We start from the raw sequence: 24,885 nt of genomic DNA, 5'->3' as shown, positions 1-24,885 counted from the left end.
ACTGGGTGGAAAGGGCCTGAAACAGACCGGTTGGTTGGGAATCCTCCCAAACCTGCCAACCACCTCGCCCCTGGGTGTGACTGACTTTAGCCACTAACTCCCTTAAACAGTTGCCCTGTAGGGTGGATCCCCTGCAGCACTGTTTCCCAGTCCATTTGAGAGACCCAGAGGTGAACTGCCTCTCCCATGGCCTTTTCTCATCTCATTTAGTCTCCAGCATGTCAGCCCCTGTGCAGTCTGCAGGGCTGCAGCATCTTTTCACAGCAGACAGGACGCCTGCTTTCAGGTGTGTCACTGAAAAAAGTATTTCCCCAGTTGGCTGCCTGGTTTGCCCGTACCAAAAACCGCCACTGAGCATAGAGGCGATCAGCCTGTGGCACTGAGTGGATGTAATGGAAGCTCAGCTTGCTCTGATAGCTGCCTTCAGGTCATCTGCATTCTTGGTTCTGGTGTCTCACATCTTCTCTCATCTTCCTCTTGACAACAATCCATAGCTTTTCTATGCACTGCAAAAAGAGAACTAAAAATAATAAAAATTTTCTTGAAATTAATGTATTTGCCCTTGATTTGAGCAGGTAAATAAGACTACTTGCCAATGGAATGAGCATTTTTACCCCTAAAATAAGATAATTAGATAAACTGCACTTGAAATAAGACAATGGAGATGAATTGTTCCTATTTTAAGAGCAAAAATCTTATTCCATTGGCAAATAGTTCTATTTACCTGCTCAAATGAAGGAAAAATAATTTCAAGAAAAGATTTCTTATTTTTTAGGTCTATTTTTGCAGTGTGGGGTTCAGGTCAGGGGAGTTGGCTGCCCAATCAAGAACAGGAGTACCGTGGTCACCGAACCAGCTTTTGACAGGCCTGAGACGACAGGCAAAAAATATTGCAATTTTATACAATATAAACTTTGTTTGATTTACTTGTATTTAGCGCAGGCTTCTTTTAGGAAAATGTAGAACCATGGCCATGCTGTAAATGGTCTCATACTGGAAGTAGTTAAAGAGCACCACCTGCAGGACAACATAGATTGAGACCTAGAAAGAAGCAAGGGCATACATCTCTGTTGAAATTTTATTTTTTATTTATTTAATTGCTGTTTTGGTTTGATAAAAAAAAAATGCAACCACAGCTGTTTGAGGCACACTGATGATGCAACGTGTTTTTGGAAAGGCAGTAATAAATAAGCCATTAAGTGTCTGGCCTCTTTGATAGCCATGTCTGTCCATGTTCCTGTTTTAAAACCATTTTGTAATTTCCTGAGTCTAGATTTGTTCTAGACGCATGCATTGCTTTGGTTCATTTTTTTTTTTTTTTTTTTTTAATCGCCCCCCCCCACCACTACAGATGTTTAGCATTATTTCATCTAGCAGGCATCAAATTGTAAACATTCTGAATTTGAATGATTGTTTAGATTATTCAAAAACAAAATAATTAAAGTTTAAAGTGTGGCCATTTTTGCCCAGTGGGATGTTTTTATGTTTTCCATCTCTGCACAAAATGCTGAATATGCATTAAAATGATAAATCTTAGTAATTGCCGACATTAAGCAGCAATTATGTTGAAAAAGTAAGTTTGGAAGTGATTAACAATAACCTAACTAATTCATAATGTAAAATCTATAACTTTGAATACAGTTTGTTGGCAACCTCAGGATGACAGATTTGAGAATCTCTTTACCCATTTTAACTTTATTTCAATTAACATGAATACATATTTATATATCCAATAGTAGTCTATCCAATTAAACAGTATATGACTTAAAAGTCATATGCCGTTTATTAACCGTTGTTAAGAAGCAATACATTGTTGTAGGCAGACCTGATGGCATGCATCAGATTAGATAAAAAAAACAAAAACAAAAAAAACAAAACACTTATGGATCCCTCTGCCCTGAAGCTGGACTACAGCTCGCTGCGCCCCACGTTCTCCTCATGGTCCCTGATCCTCTCTGGCAGAGTTTGGGTCACAAAGATGAAACGGTCCTTCTTGAGAGACTGACGGGACGCCTGCTCCTTCACGTCGAGAGACATATACCTTTCCTCTGCTCCATACTTGGGCCAGTCAACAAGACCATCCCCGTTAGGAGACCTACAAACAAACAATGTTTTCAACTTTGTATAATGTGTGTATTCTGTACTTTGAATAAGCCGGCATCCTTACCCTGTGCGAGCAAAGTTGCCCCAGTAGCTCATCATGATTCTGCTAAATTCTTCCTCCTCTTCAGGACACGCCTCTAAATGAATCAGTAAACAGCAAGACAATTTTGTAAAAACACACAAACACACTGAATATCTGGGGGTAAGTTAGGGGAGCTTACCAACTAATTTTACATGGGTGGTTGTGAAGCAGAATCCCAGCACAGAGAATAGTTCGTCTGCATGGTCGCATTTAACAAAACTGGGCCTTTTTTTCTGCAGGAGCTTGGGAACGTAATGATACTCATACAAATACACATCCGCGCCCGCATCTGGAGGTTTACAAATAGGTGTCATGTTCACTTGCAAGAGAAAACAGTAGAATATACCCAAAAAACCCAAAACATTACCTCTGTGAGCATTTGCTGCTTTTATGGCAGGAAAAGTAAAAAAGAAATCTCCAAGCAGCTCAGTAAATCCGTCTCTGTTTCTGATGCGGTCTTCACCAGATCCAATGTATTCGTTAGCAATCAAGTCTCTGATGGCTGCAGCTTCAGGCTAAATGGAAAAAAAAAAAATAAAAAATATGAAAAAAAAAAAAAAAAACTTGTTATGCAGGGAAAGAAATGCTGTGCAAACTACAAATTTTAACTTTTTTATCGTTAAAAGTGTGCTCTAGTTTGTGATTATATCACAAGTGACACACTTTACTAAGTAGGTGACTTCTGAAGGCAGTTGTTTGGAATGGATTTCGAATTTGTAAAATATGAGAAAACTTTACTTTCCACCTCACAAATATAAAAACTACTTTTGTCTATCTGAAAGACGATGAGATAAAAATACAATACAATAAATTGATAAAAATATTCAAGGGGTTTAAACATGTTTACAAGATACTGTATCAGACAAGGGTCTTACAAGTGGGTAGAAGATGAACATTGAGTTTACAACAGACTCTCGATCCATTCCTTCTGTCCAGTTTGGAGGAGCAAAGTGCTACAGAAAAAAAAAAAAAAAGCAATAAGCATGAAGCATGGAATTAAAAAGCAATGCAGCTTATGTCGTCTGAAATGCTTATAAACATTCAGAACTTACATTAGCAAGGAGGAAACCTCCTTCATGATTATTAATGCCTGTCATGAATGGTACAGTGAGGAGTTGCTGTGTCTGGAATAGCTCCGGCACAGGCTTAGTCAGAAGGTGTCCATCCACATTTATAGTATATCTTAAATTAGGATTCTTGAAAGAGTAATATGTGTAGAAATAAAATTGGAGATGGTGAAATAAACAGCAGTTAAATCAGATCTAACAATACGAGTTTCTATATCCAGCATCTCACCTTCACTAATGCCAGTATGGTGTCAATATCAAGGTTCAGCATGCATTTAGCAATCTTCTCTGTGCTTTCAAGGCTACAGCCTGAGGCGTTTGCAACAACCTGAAGAAAGATGCAATCATTCATTTAGAATAAAAACAATTAATTAATGTGGCTGTATTAATTAAAATAAACAGGCACAAAAAAAAAGACAACCAACCTGCATTGCAGGGACTGGATTATCGCTGACAAGGACATCCATCGCAGCCGTCCCACTCTCAGCAATGGCTCGGTGGAACAGGCCATCAGACAGTGGAGAGAGAAGCTGAGTGTTTAAATAGCAGGGCAAATTAAAAAGTGATTGCTGGAAATAACAATTTTGTTTCCAGATGACTTCATACCAGGAGTGAAACGCTAACACCACCAGCAGACTCTCCAAATATGGTGACCAAATCTGGGTTTCCTCCAAAGTTGTCGATGTGCTCCTTGACCCACCTCAGGGCTTGGATCTGGTCCAAAAGACCAAAGTTCCCTGGCACATGCTCATCTCCGGTGCTGCACAAAAGACGATGTGGCAAAACGTGTTTCCATTAAAGTAAAAGCACTAGGAAGTAATAATTGCATGTTTTAGATACTAATTTACCTGAGAAATCCCAGAAGTCCCAGTCGATACTGGATCAGAACCACAACTACATCTTGGTAGGCAGCAAGAGAAGAACCATCATACATTGAAGCAGACCCCAAAACAAAGCCTCCGCCGTGGATCCACACCATAACCTGAGAAATAAATAAATATGTTTTCCTCATTTAGCTCAAACACAAATCTCAGGTCAATCTTCAAGATATTCTAATGAAGAAGCAAATCACTGGAACGTCTTTCCAAGTCCAATAACGACAAAGTTTCAGCCTGTGTTTTCCACCTCTCCAGGTTGGTCTCTGTTGTTTAGATATGCATGGTGAAAGTACAGGGGTCCGTTCTTCGTACGTCGCTAACTCAGTTAGCTGGATTTCATTGTTGACGATTTGGCATGATCTTGGATCGTTTGGTTCTTCGAAACTCATCCCGGACTTGCTGTCATAGCAACATGTGCGCAAAGTTGAGCCTGCTCCCGAGCAGGTTTATTTCATGTAAACAGGATTAGATCGTAGCGGAGGAGATAGGGAAGTCTGTGTCTAGCCAGCGCACTTGGACCACCTAGTGGCAGAGGAAGGGACAGAATTGTGGAACACCATTTTTTTTAATGTTCAATAAAACACAAAACAAATAATGCTTTGTTCCTGTCGTTTTATTTAGACAAGTATTTATAAAGAAAAGTCAGCAAGTCATCTTTTGCCTGCAGTAAGAGATAGTTATGTAAAGTCAGCAATACTACTATGTAAAATGGTGTTTTAGAATTTACTCTGAAGGTCCTTTTGAAGCAACTCAATCTCTAGTGCAATGTTTCTCTTTTTCACGTTGTGGAGTTCAATTTCTCTTCTTAATTTGTAATTTTTTTTTCAGGTCAAAATACTTTTTCTTTTGTTGAAGATGCCATTAATATAGGGAACATGGCACCTTGAGTCATTTTGTGAAAAAAAAGAAAAGAAAAAAGAAAAAGGGTTAAACATGTAAAAGTAAAAACAACCCAATTTTTTTCAGCCTTCTTATTGGTGGCTGTTAAACAGACAAACACATAATTTAACAGTGGTTTTTAAAAAGAGGTAGAAGTTGATTTTTAAAATACAGTATAATAATTAAAGGCTATCATTTTGTAGAATATTCTTGTACTTCACTTTTTTCCCCCATGTTCTAGTGGCTCCCATGGAGGCTCTGACATAAATGAACAAAGTACTTATGAAATTATTAAAATACAAAAAAATATATACTGTAGAAAGTGATAGAAACATCTATCATGGACAGTATTTACAATTTAATTTGTCTGCTGCTGTTTGCCAGCCCTCTCTCCTGGTTTTAGCTGACTTTGAGGTGTTCCCTGTCGTTTTAATTAATGACTCAAATTCGGCATAACCTTCTTTTAAAAGCTCTTGTTCAGCTGGGAGAAAAACTGTGGGCGTTCTTTGGCCGTGCTGAACAGCCAATAGCAGCGTTGCTGATCAATGTTTCTACTATCGATACATTTCCCCTTTTAAACAAACGCATGAACACGCAGTTGTCTCAGATAACTCAATCCAGTGATACTAATCGTAAACAACAGGTGTGTTCGAAGAACCCAATTAGCCGGATGAAATCATCTTGGATGTGTCATTTGATCTCGGATGTTTTAAGCAACGTACGAAGAACGGACCCCAGCTCACTCCCAGTTCAGAGCAGAAGAAACCTCTTCACCTTTACCCCAAACCAATGTGAAGCTGAATTTTAATGACTGAACAGAATCACACGCAGACTTAAAGCAAAGGTTTCTTACCGGGAGCTTGGCATCAGGAGCTCTGTTTGCAGGGGTGTAGATGTTGAGGTAGAGGCAGTCTTCTGAAGCATCTGGGATTTCTGCGTTCATACCACCGAGTTTTTTAATCAAATCTTTTATGATTTCCACATCTTGAACGCATCTGCAAAGTATATGTTTAGTAAATAAGTGCTTGAACAGACCTGCCAACTGTAGATGGTCTTAAACAGAAACACGTGTCTTACATGTTGGGTTGCTTGGTGGCATCTCTCAGTCCTTGCCATCTCTCTGGAGGCTGGGGGGCAGCCAGCCTCAGGGAGGGGCCGAGGGGGGGCTTAGCAAAGGGAACACCCAGGAAGGCGTGGACACCCGTCTCCTTTCCCTTTACGCTCACATACTGGCCCCTCAGCCTGCCAAGCCTTATTTGGACCTCTGGTGCTGTCAGGATAAACAAAGAATAATCAGTCAGCTATTCAATTATAGTAAATTATTCAACAACTCAACAGTTTAAATTTGCTTTACAATTAATTTTCTACATTTTTGGTTGTTTCCTATGTTGTGCCATCAAGCCGTGAGGAAAAAAAAAAAAGAAAAAAAAAAAAAAATCAGGCTGAGTTGTAAGCAAAGAAGTTTGAGACTTTTACACGCACCAAGGAACTGCCCCCCTTAGCAGGGTGCCATTACAGTAACGGACACGTTGTCACTCATTTATTGCATACGTGTGCAGAGTTTGCTGTTAAAAGATCACCAGTGCTCGAATCGTTCCTTTCAACTATTGTCCTGATATAAGCTCTTGGGCTGACAGAGTTATTTATTAAACATTAGTAACTTTAAACAGTGTGTAATAGCACAACACCGAATATACCGAAATTGCAGATTTAAAAAAAAAAAAAAACGTTAATACATAAGGAGAACAAATGATGAAATCTATCTACCGAATATTTGCTGATGGCTCTTTTTTTAATTTTGTTGTTCATGCTAGTCCTGGGCCTTTATCGTATTGTTTTATGGTTATGACCAAACATTTGACATGATAAGAATTCGGGTTTGTTTATAATCATTTCCAATTAGTAATGTCAGAGACTGCCAGTAATGTCAGGATTGTCATTTTTGCCATTTTCTTCACCGTCTTCTTGGGCTGGGCGATAAAATCGATTTCCTCATTGGGCTTCCATGAAAAGAATAGATTGCAATGCTAGCACTAGCCGATATGGATTAAAAATAAAATCTCCAATTATACCAAATCCATTTAATTGATCCCACCAGCCCTCTTTTTCATTTTACGAAAGGAAATTAAAGAAATGTTTAAAATTTGCTTTTATGTCAAGCATTTCATCTGGGAGTTGACCTGAATTCAAAAACACAACTAAATACAAGCTGTGAAACATGCTTGAAAAAGAAGATGGCGGCACTGCCATTGCAGTAAAAATATAACAAAATGCCATTGCGAACAGTAAAAATGTAACAAAATGTTTGCTGCTAGTGGTATTACACAATGAGCTAAGAGCAGGCTTAAATTCACTTGTGAAACTTCAAACTAACTTTAAAAAAAGAAAAAAAGAAAAAAAAAAAAAGGTAAATTAATTAATGTATTAAGATAGGCACCAGCACCCCTTGCGACCCCAGCAGGGATAAGCGTGTTGAAAAATGGACGGATGGAGTCATGTATAATGGTAAAAGAAAAGAAAAGAGTTTTGTCTTTACAATATATTTTCCTAAACACATATCCAGCATTTCATGCTATTTTCTTCATGGAAGCCCAATGAGCCCAATTTATTTGCAAAGTAAAATCCCATTGTTTTATTGTAATAAAACTGTAAATTCCAATTAATTGATTCAATCTATTCACCACCCACCCCGATGCATGGGTGTGTACCTAGACTTCCTTATAATGCTTAGGGGGGGGGGGGGTCAGTCGGGGCTCTACATTCCTTTTTCCTGCCTCGTGTTCGAACAAGAGCCAGCGTCAGCGCTGATGTGCCTGTAAACATTTCTCTGACTTCTATAGATGAAACTAGTTAAAGTATAGATTTCTGTTCCATGCGTCGTATATTAAAACCACTGTAAAGTAAAAGTGGGGGTCGCCCTAGGGGCAAAAGAGCTGGGGCCACCGAAGGTGTTTCACCACCGGCAAGGTGGGGTAGCTCTAACAAAAATATATTCTCAAAATATTGTAAAAAGGAAACTTTTTGTTTTAATCTTAAAACGAGACACTTTATTCATTTACAGTCGGACAAAATCAGAGTTTGTGAACTGTCTGAATGTCCAAAATCTATTTCTCTCACTCTGCTGAGTTCTCATACTGTTCACAGATTTGCATTGTTTGTTATCTCTACATTTAACTGCTTGTGTCTCTGCTCTGTCTTCTCTAACCCCCAGTCGGTCGAGGCAGATGATCGTTCACACTGAGCCTGGTCCTGGTTCTGCTGGAGGGTTTCCTCCCTGATAAAAGAGAGTTTTCCTCTCCACCGCTTGCTCAGTATGAGGGATTGCTGCAAAGCCATCGACAAGGCAGACGACTGTCCACTGTGGTTCTACGCTCTTTCAGGATGACTGAATGTTGCTTGTCAAAACTCGATGCAATCTGCTGGGTTTCCTTAGATAGGAAACTTTTTGATCGATCTCTCTGAATCGTTTGATTGAATTTGACTTTGTGAAGTACTTTGATGACATGTGCTGTGAATTGGCGCTATATAAATAAATTTGCTGCATTTTCAGCCTCATTGCTCTTTGCCCTCCTTCTTCTTCTTCCCAGCAGAGCCCAGGGCCATTGTCAGTGGCGTTTATTGTTTTCCTGCAGGTTCCAGATAAAATCAACAGGAGCATAGTTGTGTCACTTTTTTGGTTTTTTTTGTTCAACAATGCTAAGAAAAATCTTAAAATTCAATTTTTTCCCCCTAAAATTATGTTACTAAGGGCTACTTTTAAGTTTTAGGATTCTTTGCGAATACGGGGAGGGGCTTGCCCCAGGCGACTATGCAATGCTGCCTCTGGACCTGCGATGACGTAATGTGTCACCTTTGTTAACACTGAAGTAATGGATAACAGATAAACACGGGCAACACCCAGAACAGAGATCATGGGAAAAAAAAAAAAAAGAAAAAAAAAAGTGCACAGTCAGAGAGACAGCACTATGTGTTTTAAAAAAAACAACACACATTTAACAACGTCAATTCTTTTTTAAACGACTGTTTTGATAATTAAAACCGCGTCTTTAATGCGAGGTTGTGGAGCATTTTCTTATGCTGAGAAAAAAAAAAAAGTCTGCTTCTTACCTTGTGGATCCGCGGCGGCGCTTAGAAACCAAACGGAGGCAACAAGAGTAAAACATACGCGGAATTTCATGACTGGAGTCTGCAAGCTCAGAGCGAAACCAAAGTATGGAGGAGGAGAAGAAGAAGAAGAAGTCCCGTAAAATAAATACGACCGCCTACAGCGGACCCTCGACGTAAACTTGCAGCTGCGCACGTGCTATTTACCTGCCAGATTTGTCACGTGACTGTCACCGTAGCGGCAGATCAAAGTCAATTTAGGGACCGGCTGTTAAACAATTTCCTCCTCGTCTAGGATAAATAGAGCAAGGAAGAGAGACTATGAAAGGCTGACATTATTGTACCGATCACTGAATGTAAGGACGACTACCACAACTAAACAAAATAAACAAAAGAATATAGCTGGACCATTTCTTACTTGAATAGCCCCAACAACATAGTTATCACAGAAATCAACCTAAGACAACGTCCCATTTAATAATAAATTGTTATTAGCAGACTTTACGTCCATGGTCACATAAAAGAAAGAAAGAAAGAAAGAAAGAAAGAAAGAAAGAAAGAAAGAAAGAAAGAAAGACAAACAACAGAAATATAAAAGTAAAATATCCTTGGATTAAAAAAAAAACTAATAATAAAATAAAAATAATCATTGCGTACACACAGACTCTTAGGCTTCCTCAGACTGGATGAGTGTCAACTTCACTTATCCATTTGTTCTCTAAAAGTATACATTAACCTTCTTAAAAGTGCTTTAGAAGTACAGACACCCACAGCAACAAACATCTGAGTCCCCCTCTGCATCATTGTATGCAACATGCAGTTTCGAGTGCTACGGTGCTGGTAAAATGCCCACCAGGGGGCAGTATATAGTGGAATTTCTCAAACGCAATTAGCTCCACACCCCGAAATCAACTCCAGTTCCCCAGACGGTCGGACAAGCAAGTTACAAACTGAGAAATGGAAACGTTTGCTGCACAAATAATTTTTGGAAGATGAGGGTGTCCCAGGAGCTTTATTTCAACATGCTTCAACCGAGAAGCCCAGCGTCGAACAACTGAGACATTTGCTGAAATGTAGACGCCTGAAAGTTGGCGGAAAAAGAGTTAGCTGCGTTAGAGGAAAGGTAAGGTAGAAGTATGGTTGGGGCTGTACGGCAGCTAACACGCTCCAGCATTATGTGAGCTGGGCCTAGCCAAGCCATTTGCAGTGTTCTTCCGAACAAAAATATAACCCTAAACATTCCGCCTAACATTAATCGGCTCCGTGGATTCACCGCGCTGGTTCTCCGGGTTATCCCCGCCAGAATCTGTGTCGTGACCGCGCATGTAGCAGGGAGAGCGAATCCAGTCTCATTTCCAACCATCTACACCTGAGAATAGAGATGTTTTTTTATTTTAAAAAGAAGAGGGTCGTTACGTTATCGTTCAGTTAATGGGTTAAAACTGATGAACATATCGGCACGAGGTTAATGGACTAATCACCTCTGTTTAAACTCGATGGATCCCTGAATAACCCGTTCCCACAAAGTAAACGGCTCACTAAAATAATATTTGCTTTGTGTTATTAGATTTGCTTTGTGTTATTAGATTACCCGCTGAAACCAAAGATCCTCATTCCTGAGTCCGTCATAGCTGTCTGCTTGTTCGTGTTTTTTTTTTTTTCCGAGACCAGAAGTTTTGCTCAAAGCTGACTGATAAATCAATTTCCCGATTCATAATAGGTTAAGTTACACAATGCCCTGCATACTTTAGACAATACTTTTAATTAATAAGGGGTTGGGTTCAAGGAACTCTAATGCACTTTGTAAATCAACTTTATTGAGACTAAATGTATGTATTTTTTAGTATAGCTTTCATTTGTTGATATTCTAAGAATTTATTTTTGTCAATACCATATTGTATTTATATACATCTGTTAAATCGGATAACTCAGTTCTTTCAAATATTTTTTCCAAGCATTCTATACCTTTACTCCTCCAGTCTGGAAAGTTTATCATGGGCTATAGTTGTTTGTAGAATGAGAGGCAATTCGATTTGATTGGCTGTAGGGGGCGCGTATAACCTTTCGTTTTATTACCACCTACTCTGTAAAACTGGAGAACAAAACATAAGAAAAACACGGTAAAGTCCAATATGGGGAAAAAAATTCGAGCCAGCCAGGAGTCGAACCTAGAATCTTCTGATCCGTAGTCAGACGCGTTATCCATTGCGCCACTGGCCCGTTACGCCGAGTCACGTATTGATGACGTCTTTCAGACGTGTGACGTTCTGTGTCACGCACATGAAGCAGGAAATTGTTGTTTCCTGACTTTTATTTTATTTAAAGCTGTGCTTCGATAAAGTTAGAATGATATATACAGATTCAATAACTCATCGGCGGATCATTGCTTCTACAAATCCGACACCTCTCTGCAACCACAGCCAGTCAGACAGTGAGCTACAACCGTAGTTTCCTTAAAACGAGGCTCCAAGCGCGCATACATTGGACTGAAAGCAGAACTCGCTGGTCGGCAAATGCTTAGGGACCGTCTGCAAAATGCCGCACCAGAAGAATAATGATAGAGAAATATTCAACAGCGTCACCAAGGAGAGGTGGGATACATTTATTGGATTGGAAAATAATACATTATTTAGAAAAAATTGAGGAATTTTTCAAAGCCTAATCGGCAAAAATATACATTAAAGTCCCTTTTGCCAGATTTAGGATAAAAAACCAAATCCCGCCACCACTAACGACATGCTGGTAAGGCTAACCCTGCATTTGATCTACGGAATTTTGTTGTATGTATAATGACAAATAAAAGCATCTTATCTTACTTGTAGCTGTGTTGCTGCTGTTCTTCTTATTCTTGATCGTTTGTCTGTTGCTGGTGTTTCTGATTGATTTTCCTCTTTTTGGAACAGGAACAGTGGAAGGAGTCGAGAATTATGTGGAGCTTCCAGTGTGGGGCTTGTCCCCACCTCTCTTTGCCCAACATTCCTGGGATTGTGAGATGTCTTTTGAGTTACCTTGTTTGAGGAGTAACTTATCAGAGAGGTTATGGAAAATCATGTGTTCTCTGTACTTTCCTTGTAGAGCCCCAAACATGTTTTGGATGAATGTCGCTGGTGTCAGTTGTTGCTGTTTTTTTTTTTTTTTTTTTTTTTTAGTATTGACTGCTTTATGATATACCATCTCTCAACATGGCAGTTTATGTCCCTGGTTTTCATTTGGTCAAAATTATTTTCTTCCTTGTCTGATGCATGCTGTTTTAAATCACAGCAGACCACTCTAAAGAGGATAAATTTCAAGGTAGGTTTAAAATGGGATGTCAACGATTCCAGGGCAGTAATATGGATTTTGCAGTAATTTGAGTTTGGACATCCCCTTTTCAATTAGTACCTCCTCCAAAACCTCCTTGAATTTTAATGTGAAGAGAGATATATAATAATAACCAATAATCCTCTTTATTAATTCTTGAATTACTTTCAGGTTAAAAAGGAGTTTTGGTGTTGTGTTACCAGCAAAAAACAAAAAAAAAAAACAACAAAAAAACTGCAAAGTGACCGAAAAATGTTGAGGGCATCAGTCAGTGAAGTTGTATTTTGCAACCTGGTAAATGCAAAGTTTGCAAAAGCTTTTAAACCGTTAACTTCTGTTTTTCTTCCAATGGAATGAGCAACTATTACACATGTGCAACACGGTCAACTTCATGTTTCTCAATCTCATTTGTCTTGAACAAATTGCAAAAGCCATGTCCAGGTAACTGAAAATACTTTCCTTGTTGAAGGCCAGAAGAATACTATGTATCAGTGCTCGGCTGTAGTCAATTTCCACCTGATGAACTTTTTGTACGATGACAAATCAAACTATTACCTAATACAAGTGTTATGAAAAGAAAGAGTTTCTGTTGTTGAAGTCTAAATCTAAAATGTCTAATATGGAAAACAATTACATATGTAGCTAAAGACAGTAGTACAATGTATACTTATTGCTGATTTTATACTTATTTTAATGATAAAAAATGCTAGCGTAGGTATTACTTATCTAAATGATAAAGCCTGATTAAAATGAAAAGGCTTTATCCAAAGCTATTTGATTTATAGAGCAAGCTGTTATTTTCAATGGATTTCTTTTCTATCCCAAACCTAGCAAAAGGGACTTTAACGAATATTTATGCCATTTAGGCTTTTAGAAATCCCTCTTTTTTTTTAAAATGTATTATTTTCCAATCCAAGAATGTAGTATGAAAGACGTGAGATCAGATGCACATAAAATGAATTCGATGATAATCCACCTCTCCTTGGTGACGCTGTTGAATATAATGCTATCATTATACTTCTGGTGTTGCAATTTGCAGACGGTCCCTAAGCATTTGCCGGCCAGAGAGCTTTGCATAGACACTTGTAGCTCACTGTCAGCCTTGCTGTGGTTGCAGAGAGGTGTCGGTTTTGTAGAAGCAACGATCCGCCAATGAGTTATTGATCCGGAAAAGCCAAATCTGTGAATATCTTTCTAACCTTACCAAAGTAGTGTGTGCGGCTATAACTGGCCCATTATATAACTGATGACCTGGCTGAGGACGTGGACATTCATAGACAATGTCGTTTGATGTATGCCCAAGATAATATGCTTGTACGTAACTTTAGGATGTTTTCTGTCTCATTGAAAGTGGCACTTTTTAAAGCATATTGAACCCCCTTTGTATACTGTCCACCTGTGGAGACATTTAGGCAAAGCAGTATGCTGAAACTTAAAGTGGCATATACTGATGCATTTCTATACTGTATTACGTAACCTTATGTGCAGCTGCATGTATAGATTAGCTAATTCCTCAAATGACATTAATTTAGCGCTGACGAATACTCCACGAAGTTCAGTCAAGTATAAGTCCAGGATGTGGAACCACTGGCGTTTTAGTCTTCTTGTACATTTGTGATTATTTAAATAGATTTTATCTGTAGTTTTTAATTTTATTGTTTGTTTTAGTATTTGTTTGTTTGTATAGCTGATAACATGGACCTGTTTGTGTCTTAAATAAAGTCATGATCAGAAATCAAAAATACTTTAATAATCCAAAAGGGAATATACAGATCTAAAATAAAGTGATAGTGACGATGTGCAAAAACAGTGCAAAAGAATGAATAAATGTCAATTACAGAGGGGGGGAGGGGGGGGGGGGTTCGAATCACTGAGGGAGGCGTTGTAGAGATTGATGACCACAGGCAGGAACAATTTCCTGTGGTGCATCTGGGTAAGAGGAGTCTTCTGCTGAAGATGTTGATGATGATCATTGCAAGTCAGTGTAGACGTTATGGCCGAGTCGTACCGTGTTTCCTCGTGTTTCTTTCTAACTTTCACAATTACAATAGCAAACCAAAACTATTCGTTGGTCGCACCGAGGCAGGCTCAACAGCACATTGGACAGGAAGACCAAGATGGCTAGATGAACATGCGTTTTTCTGCCGAGTTCTGTTGACTATTATTTTGAAACCAGTAAAAACCTTGGCTTAAGTTACATGCATGAAATAATTTTTTAAAAACGTGAATAATATTCTTAATCTGTTTAAGAGAGGAGATAATACATAATAAACCAGTGGGACATAAAAATAACTTCTCAGTGCCAAAGTAATACCTAAAGCTGATGCTAACAACTTAGGCAACATCTTATCTGAAGCACCCTCCAAAACTTTTGCACACAAAGCTGACGTTAGGGAACTTTACTCCCTAATTCCAAGATAACCCCCAACAAAAGTTAAACAACAGCCCTGAACAACAGGTCTCATATGATAATATATAAGCGTAAGGTTTCACAACTTAGATAGCATGATTAACTCTCCAAAAAAAAAGGTTAAAAAAACTCACCACCCACTGGAACACAAACTTTCTATCATCAGAACCTTACACCATCGAGCTGAACATGTCCCCACTAGGACAGAAGGGAAGAACAAGTACCTATGGATACCCTAACTGGGCTTTTGTCAAATCAGCAAGGAATATCCAACACATGCCACAGAACAGAAAGGGAAGAGAAGCAAGCACAAAAACATTGTCATCCCATATGTTGCTGGAGACTCTGAATAACACAGGAGGGTTTTCTCTAAACACAAGATCCATGTACATTTCAAACCAAACAGGACCCTCAGACAGAGGCTGGTCCATCCGAAGGACAAAACTCCCAAGCCTAAGATGAGCGGAGTGGTGTATGCAGTTAAGTGCAGTGAGGAATGTTCTGATTCCTGGGGGCTGGGTACAATACAATATTAATTACATCTGTCAAAAATGGAAAAGAAACAGACACTAAAAAACAAAACAAATAGAAGGGCACAGAGATAAATGATGACAGCTGAAGACATTAAAAATATTGATATATAGTACATTTGATATTTTGATCAGTTCTAGCATGAATCTTTTTGGTTGCCTTTAATGGTCTATTATTTAATTTGCTAATCTAAATACTTACTTGTAGCTAGTGTGCTGAAACAAACTGGGCGTATGTGACGTCAATTAATACCAGTAGGGGGTTGTTAATTTTGTTTTTGTTTTTGATCAGGGGTCATTGTCTGTTTTGTTTTCACTGAGCACCAATCCATTTTTAAATAAATTCAAAAATAGAAAAAATAGCTTAAAAATGCATTTAGATTTATTTATTTATTATTATTATTTTTTCCCCCCAGTGTCCTGTCTAGCAATGTGGCAATAGGAATTGATGTCTCAATGCCAGATAGAGCTCGACAGATTGGAGTGGAGTGAACAGCTTTCGCCATAGTGCTCCGCTTGATTTATGCATGTAAATAGCTTTATTGTGATTCCTGCAGGGAGAATTTCAAATTATATGGACACTACAATGGGAGAGTAAAGGAAGAACAAGAAGAGAAAAAAAAGAAAGAGGTGAAAGAAAGAAGAGATAAAAGGGAGAGAGTGATAAAACGTTCTCCGTCTGGCAGTATTTAGATTTAGAATATAGAAAAATACATCTAAACAGCACATAGCATGTAAAACGAGGAAGAAAGTAAAGCTCAGACATTTATATGCAATTTAAACTTATGAGTTTAAATGCAATTAATATCATGATAATAATAATAATAATAATAATAATAATAATAATAATAATAATAATAATAATAATAATAATAATAATAATAATAATAATAATAATGGCACAAGTATTACAACCCATTGAAGAATAGCAAAAATGATAGAGATCAATGTTCAGGAAGATAACAATTTTGCCACGCACAAAGTAAACATCTCATCTGCTCACGTAAATATAACAAAACGCATAGTTTTGGGTACAATCAGCCACCTAAACAGCATAAATACTCATTGCAGCTAAAGTGAGACGATCCCTAACTTGGCCGTCGATCAAACGGCTCTGAATGCTTAGTGCGGCCCCTACAGACGGCTGTGAGGTCCAGCAGCGAGGGCCAGGCAAGAGGCGCCAGGCTCCATCTCTCGCGAGGAACGACGCCGTTATCGGAATCTCTACAAACAACACGAGAATTCGTCATTCACACGGTAATATAACCCAATCCACGGTGCATGCGGCGGCGTGAGGTCTAAGGACGAAGATGCAGAGTTGAAATGTCTTTCGTTTGCCGTTTTCAACTTTCCGGGATTGTTGCTTTGCAGCCAAGCGGCCTTTAGGCCCAATAGCATGCTAACAACTAAGCTAGCCCACATACCGTGTCGTTTTTAGCGCTACTGTTAGCAAGATTGTGGAGCCCCCCCCCCCTCTCCCCGCTAACATTAGCCGCTAGCTACATCTCGATTCTGAGTCTCAATAGAGAATACAGAAATTCAAACATTAGCAGAATTGCCGTAGTTATAAATGTAGCTGTCCACTAGCAATGTGTGTTATTTTCAGTCCAATACTTGTGTTGGTTGTAGAGACGCCTACGCAAGTCTGTTAGCTCCAGCGTCTTCTCTGGAGATTTACCTTAACGTACAAAGCTGGCTTTCTCCGAAAGCTTTTACAAAAGATCTGTTTTTAAAAGCAATGGCGAGAGCTGTTGGGTACATACTGCAGAGTAGGCTCGGTCCGGATGGTTGACAGGACCAGCTACAGCTTTCTGCGTGGTCCAGAAACGTAATTATATGCCAAGTCCAGCACAGTTGTCACCGATTAATCGTCACAAATTCACTCTTAGGTATTTTTATTGGTTTGTAAGCGAATGCAAAAAAAAAAATGTTGGAGAGAACATGAAGTGGCTGTCACTTCTGTACGCATAAGGATGGATTGTCTTTATTACGCTGCAATTAAGATGCAATAAAAGCAAATCGTGCATAAGTGGCGCGAGTTGTAATTGTATTGCTGTGATATTATGTAAATTTCTTTTTATCAGAGGCAGTGACTTTCCCATGGTGATAGTCCATCCCTATAAACACCACCACAACCCACACCTACCCCATCCGACATCTTTTTGAGCTGGGATCAAACTGTATATATACTGACTAGCTCAAGTAAATAAGCTACAGCAGTGATCTATTTTTAGTCAATTATTTTTCAGAAACCATCAAAAATAAGGACACCAGAGCCTCACAGACACCCTTCCTTGGCTAGTGGCTTGATATTTTCAGTGAAGTCTGATGAACCTAACCATGCCTGTACTTGGGAGTTCAAAATATCAATCTAAAAAAAAAAAAAAAACTCCAAGTCTAAAAGATACTTTGGATGTTGGTTTAATGTGAAAGATGTGTATAGAACAATTCAGACATGTGGAACATTTGAAACTTTTGAAATACTTGTATGCAAAGACAAATCCTGAGATTAAAGAATTTTAATTTCCCTAAAGTTTTTTTTTAAATTGAATCATGTCCCATTGTTTGTTTGTTTTTTCATAAAAATCTGTTTATTACTTTTTTGTTTGTTTGCTTTAAACAACGTGCAAAGGGAAAATAACACGCATACATTACATGTGTGAGGGAAAAATATAGAACACAATAACACAAACCCCTTAAGGTGCAAATATTTGCACCTCACTTATAAACTAGTGCAGAATAAACTGTCTCAGACCTACTTTTTATGGGCCATGCTGCTTAATAGATTTTTATTTTTGTGGCTCTAGTATCATTCACAGTTTTCAGACAGGAAACAGGAAGGCTGCGTCCAGGACCAAGAGCCTTGGCACACATAGTGCCCGTCCACAGTCAAAATGTTTTTTTGTGCTTTCAGGAATGTGCATTCATTTCTGCAAAGTCATTCTGCTTCACACCACTTAAACCATGTGACGTGACAAACACAAACGTCTCACACGCGAAGCTTTTTGAAAAATCAACTCAAAGTAGAGTTGTGAAGTAGAACGAAAATTATACATCGCTTCTAAAGCTTTATACAAAAAAAAAATCAGGAAAAAAAAATTCAATTATTTCCTTGGCCTGCATGATGCTAGCGATTCACTGCTGTCCTCTTATGGAAACCTAGGCCCTTCAGAGAAGGCTATTAGATTTTACTCTGAGAGAATTCAAGTAAAGGGCTGAATATGAAAGCTTGGCACAACTCTCAGGTTTTTATTCATCACAGCTTGCAAAAAGCTTTAGAAATCTTAACAATTTCCTTCTACTTCACAATTACGCCCCACAGTGTCCATTACAAAAATACCCTCAAAACACAATGGAGTTTCTGGTTATACAGTGATCAAAGGAAAGAAAAAAATATATGTGAGTAGTTTAGCAAGGCACAGCTTTTAGGGACGTCCGGGCATGATCTGATGGGCCAGGATGGATTTCAGTACCAGGTCGGAATGGGATTTAAAGTAAGATGAGGCTGGAAGTGGCTAAATGACTTTCAACAAGAGGTCCAGTTAATCCTTGGACATTAGAGGCAAATAAATGTTTATCTTGAAGATACAAACTGTGTAAAACTAATTTGTCTCATTTCAGCTGTGAACGATGTCTGGACAGGAGCTGGACGAAATAGTTCAAATAACAGTGGAGGAGTTTCACCAGGATGACCGTACTGGTAAGGTTACTGTGTGTAGACACTTCACTTCTGGAACTAGTGAACAGTGACTCGCTCATGACCAGACTCTCCCTTTTTAAGCTGATAAAAGTAGGTTTTCTACAGCACTGTAAAACACAGATTTACCATCTTCTGTATAGTTCTAGCTTCAAACCTGACTGGGTTTTGTTGAAGGGTGCACTGCACTGCGCAGAGCTGCCATGTGAAATCCCTTCTAGCATTGCAGATGGAATTAGCATTTAGATGATACGCGGCGCTCTCGCTGATTGAAGCAGGGATGACTCTTTTGTCTGAAGAGCCCTGAGTTAAATCTTCAAAAAGAAAACTTTCGAGTGTTTTGAGGATTTCTTTGCGTTTCATTAGCTGCAGATTTGCTGGACAACAATGAAGACGGCGAAGAGAGACCACAGAAGAAAAAGAGGAAACTAAGCAACAGCCAGGACAGCAACAACAACAACAACAACAATCAAGAACTATCTTTTATTAAGGTACCAGTACCGTATAGCAATCATCGCTCACAGTTTTTTACTAACATCTAGGCATTATTTTTGATTTTTTCCAGTTGGGTTGATGATATTTCTGAATGACTTTTATCATTTCTACTCCCAGAATCTTTTGGTGTCATTCACTGACTCGATTAGCCAGCGTCTGGAGGGAATCGAGTCGAAGCTCCAGTCTTTAGACGCTACCTGCAAAGTCCTCGTACGTAAACTTGACAGCATGGCTCCCTGCGCAAAGAGCCCCGTCCAGGTTCCCATGGTTGCAGGTTCACCACAGGGAGCCACTCAAACGTGGAACAAAGTTCGATGGTGAGCTCCAAGAGTTTATCTCATGTTTTTGGATACGGGACTTTGTTTTGTTGGCTTGCTACAGATCCGTCTCCATCTTGTTTTTTTTTTTTTCAGTGTTGTCCCCCAAACAAACGTGATCGTTAGCAGGGAACCCCCGAAGGGTTTAAGCCAGGAAGACACTCCGCTTGAAAACCTTCTCAGCAAGTAAGCAGTTCACGTTCACACTGACCTGGATGTCAGATGTCAGCTCATCTTCATCAGTAAATGTGGTTGTCAGATTTGGCAAAAGTTTGCTGTCAGAAGATTCTCTGCCTGCGCAGCTGCAGCACGGCATGTTTCTGGAGATATCCCAAGGTGGATGGAGCTAAAATCGGCAGCAGTTGCTTGTGTTTAGAGCCCCACGTTTAGACTCGGTGGAAGTTCAATTCAATTCAATTCAATTCAATTTTATTTATATAGCGCCAAATCATGAAACATGTCATCTCAAGGCACTTTACAAAGTGCCTTGAGATGACATTTGTGACAGTTGTGTCCGACTGTTACAGTGATAAGACAGGAGAGAGAGCTTCATGCAGCAACTAGCAGAGCTTTACAGAAAGGCTGCTAAGATCACACAGGAGGGGAGACTAGATTGAACGACCGCAACCTCTGATCGGCCTTTGCAGCTCATGTTTAGCGGCTCTGCAGCTGACACAAACGTTAATAGGAAGGGGTCATTCTGATTGTTATTTTGTGATGATAAATCTTTTCAATACAATTGCAGCTGAAGACGTGCACATTGTATAGCAGTAGAACGGATAATGCCTCAATGGTGTATTCATATTTTTAACATTGCTACCAAAAGGAACTCAAAATGTTTAAGTTAAAGTGTTCTGAAGTAGAAAATACTGATATTGTTAGGTATTTAACAATCAGATATTGGGTGGGATCAGACCTCGGGTTGGGTTGGACCTAAAGATACCTTCCTATTTGACAATTATGTTTTGGCAGAGTTCACTGGAACTGGTTTGTTTCCTCGCTGCTGCAAAGGGAACTGAAAATAAGTAACATTTTCTTGAAATGAGTGTATTTGTCCTTAATTTGAGCCAGGTAAATAGGATTATCTGCCAACTGAATGAGCATTTCGACCCCTAAAATAAGGTAATTAGATATGGTGCGCTTGAAATAAGATGACGGAGATGAGTTGTTCTTATTTTAAGTGAAACAGTCTTATTCCATTGGCAGATCATTTAAACTTGCCTGCTCAAATCAAGGACAAACACCCTCATTTCAAGAAAATGCTACTTACTTTTAGTTTGCATCTTGCAGTGCTGATGGCTTGAGCCAGTTTTGATGTTTTCAGGTTTTAACCATCCAGCAGCGGGTTGGAGATGAGTTTGAAGAATTAATAGGGAATTCCTCTTTAGTGTTCCCATCCATTATGCGCAATGGTGTTAGCACTGGTAACAGCATGGAAACACGCTGCAACTGTCAACAACAACAAACTCTGGTACAACAAACCAGGTACCAGAGATGCGGTGGCCTATCAACTCCGCTGTGTTTACAAGCGGTTCATCTTTTATCTGCTGCAAAGAAGCATGGATATGGGTAACTCTGGTCTTAAAATCTCTCCATTTGTTCTCTGAGCCATGGCATTGATGCTTTATATTCTATTTCTCAATTTGAAAGTTTAAAATGGTCTCGCTCCATCCTATCTGTATGATCTCAACGTCCTCTGAGAGCACTCCGGTCACCCAGCCGGTTTATCCTCCATGTTGGGAGATCAAAGTTAAAACGTAGATGTTTATTCACTGTGGTCAACCCAAGACTTTGGAGGACCTTACCTCTGGCTGTCTACGCCGCTCAGACCTTAGGATGTTTTAAATGTCTGTATAAAAAAGAACTAATTTCTTCTCCCTGGCTTTTGAGCGACTCATCACGAGGCGCTAAACAGTTTTTAAAAATCTTAGTTCCTGCTTTTGTTTGATATGCTATTTTATTGTTCTTTGATGATATAGTGAAGTCCTTTGGTCAACTTTTATGTTTAAATTTGCTTTGCACATAATAATATTGGTAATGACACATCAACTGGGAGATGCTGGATCATTTGTGCCCACATTGCATCAACATGGACTTGGAGGATGCCAACAAATGACTAAAAAAGAGCCTAAAGGCTTAGAAATTGACACATACAAGCTTGAATGAAATTACCAACTGCTTGCATGGCAGACCCAGATGTTTGTAAAGGTCCAGTTGAGGCTTTCAAACCAAAGGACACTGTACCAACTGTGTCACCTCAAATCGGCAGTGACACAGTTGATTCTTGGACGTAGTTTTTTTTTTTTACAGGACATTGATTCCAAACATGCATAAAAATAAGTTTATCAAAGGAGGGCTGATTATTGTGTTTCTGGAATGGCCCCAAAGTCCATATAAAAAAAAAAAAAAAACATTTAAACTTTGCTTAATAGCAGAGTCTTTCCCAGGAAACCAAGCAGTTTAAATAAGCTCTACCAATTCTGCAAAGAAACAAGGTCAATATCCATCCATAACTATGCCATGAGCTTGATGAAGATTAGCGGGATTGGATATATTTAAGCCTGTATGTATAATTTGGACTCTGGATTAGGGAAGTTAAACACATGCACCCAATTCTAGTTTATAAAAAGCATTACGTTTGGTTGTTTCCACCACGAAAAGCATTTTAAAGCCCAAGACTAATATGACAGTCATACGGATGCCAGGTGGGGTGTATCAGTGAGTTAAATACAGTGTTTTGGGTTTTGCAGCACCGTGGCCAGGAGGCGACAGAACACCATCCTGGTTAAGGTGCCGGGCGCTGAAGAGAGTCAGGAGGAACAAGAGAGCGGCTCAGAGGCCAGTGACTCGGTCTCCAACAGTGGTCAGTCAAGCGGCGCGCCAAATGGTCAAAATGTTACGCTCATCACACTCAATGCAGAAGGTAAGACCCCCGAAACGGCAATGTGCCCTTACCCCGTCTACTGAATGTTTTCTGTTTAGCTCCTTTTTAAGGCTGTAAATGGAGCCGAATGAATGAATTGATTAAGTTGAAGGCAGGAATGATTTGTGCACGGGAGCAGAAAGGGTAGTAAGCGTTGATTAGCATCATCAGTATCATACAGAAAACGCACGATTATCGTTCTTGGTAATAGTTTAAATTAGATGGATGATTTACAAACCCCTGGGTGTTTTTCCCCCAATAAACAAATAATTACAACATGTTGATGTAATATCGTATTAATAGAAACTGCTATGTTTTTAATTACCTCAACCTTTAATTATCTCAATGTTTTGTTGACTTATGAGGGCCTACTTTTTTTTTTTTTTTTTTTTTTTTTTTACATCATCCATTCCCTTTAGCAGCTGAAATATGCAAAAACGACAGCAGTGATGTGAATGGCTGTCCTGCATTTTGCTAAGACTTGTCTTATTTTCTAGTGTTTTGCTAGGAGACCACATATGTTGAAGGGACAACACAACTTTTTTACTTACTTTTTTAGCTGATCTTCACGCACATATACATGTTTTTGTCTTTGAGTGTTTTACATGTGCAATACCAAATAAAAAAAAAACATTGTTCTTATTATAATTATCTCTGTTGGGTAATTTTTCAAAGTGTTTTTTTTCCTTTTCTTTTTTTAAGAAAAACTGTTTTTTCCCCAGATTGTTCTTATATAGATATAATTAATGTAGTCAACATTTACTAAGATGGGACCATCTGCTTTACCACCCAGCTCCAGAATTTAGTCACTTATCTTATGTAACCACATGGAGGTGCTGTTGTATTACATGAGCTCACATTCACTCAGTGCATGTTTTGTAATATTTGCCAACCTGTGAATCAAAGCTTTTAATGGAACATCTGTATTAAGCTTTTTGTATTTGTTTATAATAGGGATTTTGGACAGATTTTACCAAGTGCTTCACATCTATATTGGATTTACTGCAAGAGAACATTGAGGCTTATGTTTCAAGAAGTGCCTGTTGTCTCCTTTCACTTTTTTTAGAAGATTATCCAGAAGGCACCTGGCTGGGAGATGAAAACAACTCAGAGATGCGGGTCCGCTGTCCAATTTCGCCATCTGACATGCTTTATATCAGCACAAACTGCCGGACGGCGGAGAAAATGGCTCTGACGCTGCTGGACTACCTATTCCACCGAGAGGTCCAGGCAATGTCAAATCTCTCTGGGCAAGGGAAACATGGAAAGAAGCAGCTGGACCCTCTCATGATCTATGGCATACGATGTAAGTTATAAAATGTTGCTTGTTTATCTAGAGCTAGCCTACTTTATCTGTTCAAAAAGCTGTTTTTAATTAGCATTTTTGTGGCGATTATGGTTTGGACACCCCCAAGTATGTCCAGGTTTCAACCACCTAGGTGCTTATATGAGGTTAAGTTAAGGAATAAGAAGACCATCCTCCTCCTTTAAAGGAGCATTGCACAAGTTTAAAGGTTAAATATTTTTTCTTTCTCATACATGCCCACTCACTTGCGAAGTCTCTGCCACCATTGACCCATTAGTGAAAGAACACGGGCTAACTTGAATATTTAAAACTTTCTTACCTTAGAAGACATCATGCCTCTAAGCTAAGGAACTGTGGAGTCACAGCGGCAGATGCTTTTCCTCTCCTCCCATCTGCGTGCTACACACCGGTGTCATGTCAACTTGTCGCCAGAGGGGGCAGACATCTGCAGGAACTCTGGAACTTGCGCTATGCTCCTTTAATATTCCATCTACTTTGTGTAATTTAGCAGTACCACTGGATGCGTAATAGCATCACCCGATGATGCGGACGCCACCATTTTTGACAGTTGATGCAGTGTTTCTTAGTTTGAAAGTCTCAGCTGGATCCTTTCAAACCTACATCTTTTCATGGAGGCCAAAGAACTCATTCTGAACTGTGGTGTACAATTATACTTAGGAAATCTTCCATTTTTACTATTGACAAGCTTTTGCATCATTTAATTTACCCTTATCCAAGCAGAGGGTAGAGTATAATATGAAACTTTTTGCATATCTGAATTGGTAAATCCTCTC

At 39.1% G+C, this 24,885-nt stretch overlaps 2 protein-coding genes and 1 non-coding gene across 5 annotated transcripts in view; 1 reads left to right on the top strand and 2 right to left on the bottom strand.

The window, feature by feature from the left end:
• LOC118556612 (fatty acyl-CoA hydrolase precursor, medium chain-like) overlaps positions 1-9,316 on the bottom strand; it is a 40,172-nt gene extending 30,856 nt beyond the window's left edge. Inside the window, exons 1-13 of one of the 2 annotated variants that reach the window (XM_036151190.1) lie at positions 9,117-9,296; positions 6,087-6,279; positions 5,863-6,004; positions 4,101-4,234; positions 3,859-4,012; positions 3,678-3,782; positions 3,482-3,580; positions 3,238-3,381; positions 3,061-3,138; positions 2,553-2,700; positions 2,325-2,474; positions 2,168-2,240; positions 1,676-2,095 (exon numbers count right to left, since the gene is read on the bottom strand). In XM_036151190.1, coding sequence (XP_036007083.1) covers positions 1,909-2,095; positions 2,168-2,240; positions 2,325-2,474; positions 2,553-2,700; positions 3,061-3,138; positions 3,238-3,381; positions 3,482-3,580; positions 3,678-3,782; positions 3,859-4,012; positions 4,101-4,234; positions 5,863-6,004; positions 6,087-6,279; positions 9,117-9,186 — 1,677 coding nt within the window. In that variant the 5' untranslated portion in view covers positions 9,187-9,296 and the 3' untranslated portion in view covers positions 1,676-1,908. Of the gene's footprint in view, positions 1-1,675; positions 2,096-2,167; positions 2,241-2,324; positions 2,475-2,552; positions 2,701-3,060; positions 3,139-3,237; positions 3,382-3,481; positions 3,581-3,677; positions 3,783-3,858; positions 4,013-4,100; positions 4,235-5,862; positions 6,005-6,086; positions 6,280-9,116 lie in introns of those variants that run through there. The other variant, XM_036151195.1, reaches the window with a different exon arrangement.
• Positions 9,317-11,260: 1,944 nt separating this feature from the next.
• On the bottom strand, positions 11,261-11,333 carry trnar-acg. Its single transcript has one exon. It is a non-coding gene; the product is annotated as a tRNA-Arg (tRNA).
• Positions 11,334-16,469: 5,136 nt separating this feature from the next.
• Positions 16,470-24,885, top strand: part of LOC105935587 (BTG3 associated nuclear protein) — a 47,135-nt gene continuing 38,719 nt past the window's right edge. Inside the window, exons 1-7 of one of the 2 annotated variants that reach the window (XM_012876086.3) lie at positions 16,470-16,610; positions 18,975-19,053; positions 19,417-19,541; positions 19,663-19,862; positions 19,959-20,048; positions 22,613-22,785; positions 23,852-24,091. In XM_012876086.3, coding sequence (XP_012731540.1) covers positions 18,984-19,053; positions 19,417-19,541; positions 19,663-19,862; positions 19,959-20,048; positions 22,613-22,785; positions 23,852-24,091 — 898 coding nt within the window. In that variant the 5' untranslated portion in view covers positions 16,470-16,610; positions 18,975-18,983. Of the gene's footprint in view, positions 16,611-18,456; positions 18,848-18,974; positions 19,054-19,416; positions 19,542-19,662; positions 19,863-19,958; positions 20,049-22,612; positions 22,786-23,851; positions 24,092-24,885 lie in introns of those variants that run through there. The other variant, XM_021323357.2, reaches the window with a different exon arrangement.

The sequence above is a fragment of the Fundulus heteroclitus genome, chromosome 2 (genome assembly GCF_011125445.2).
Source record: "Fundulus heteroclitus isolate FHET01 chromosome 2, MU-UCD_Fhet_4.1, whole genome shotgun sequence".
Taxonomy (NCBI): Eukaryota; Metazoa; Chordata; class Actinopteri; order Cyprinodontiformes; family Fundulidae; genus Fundulus; species Fundulus heteroclitus.
This window is presented reverse-complemented; position numbering and strand designations above follow the sequence as displayed.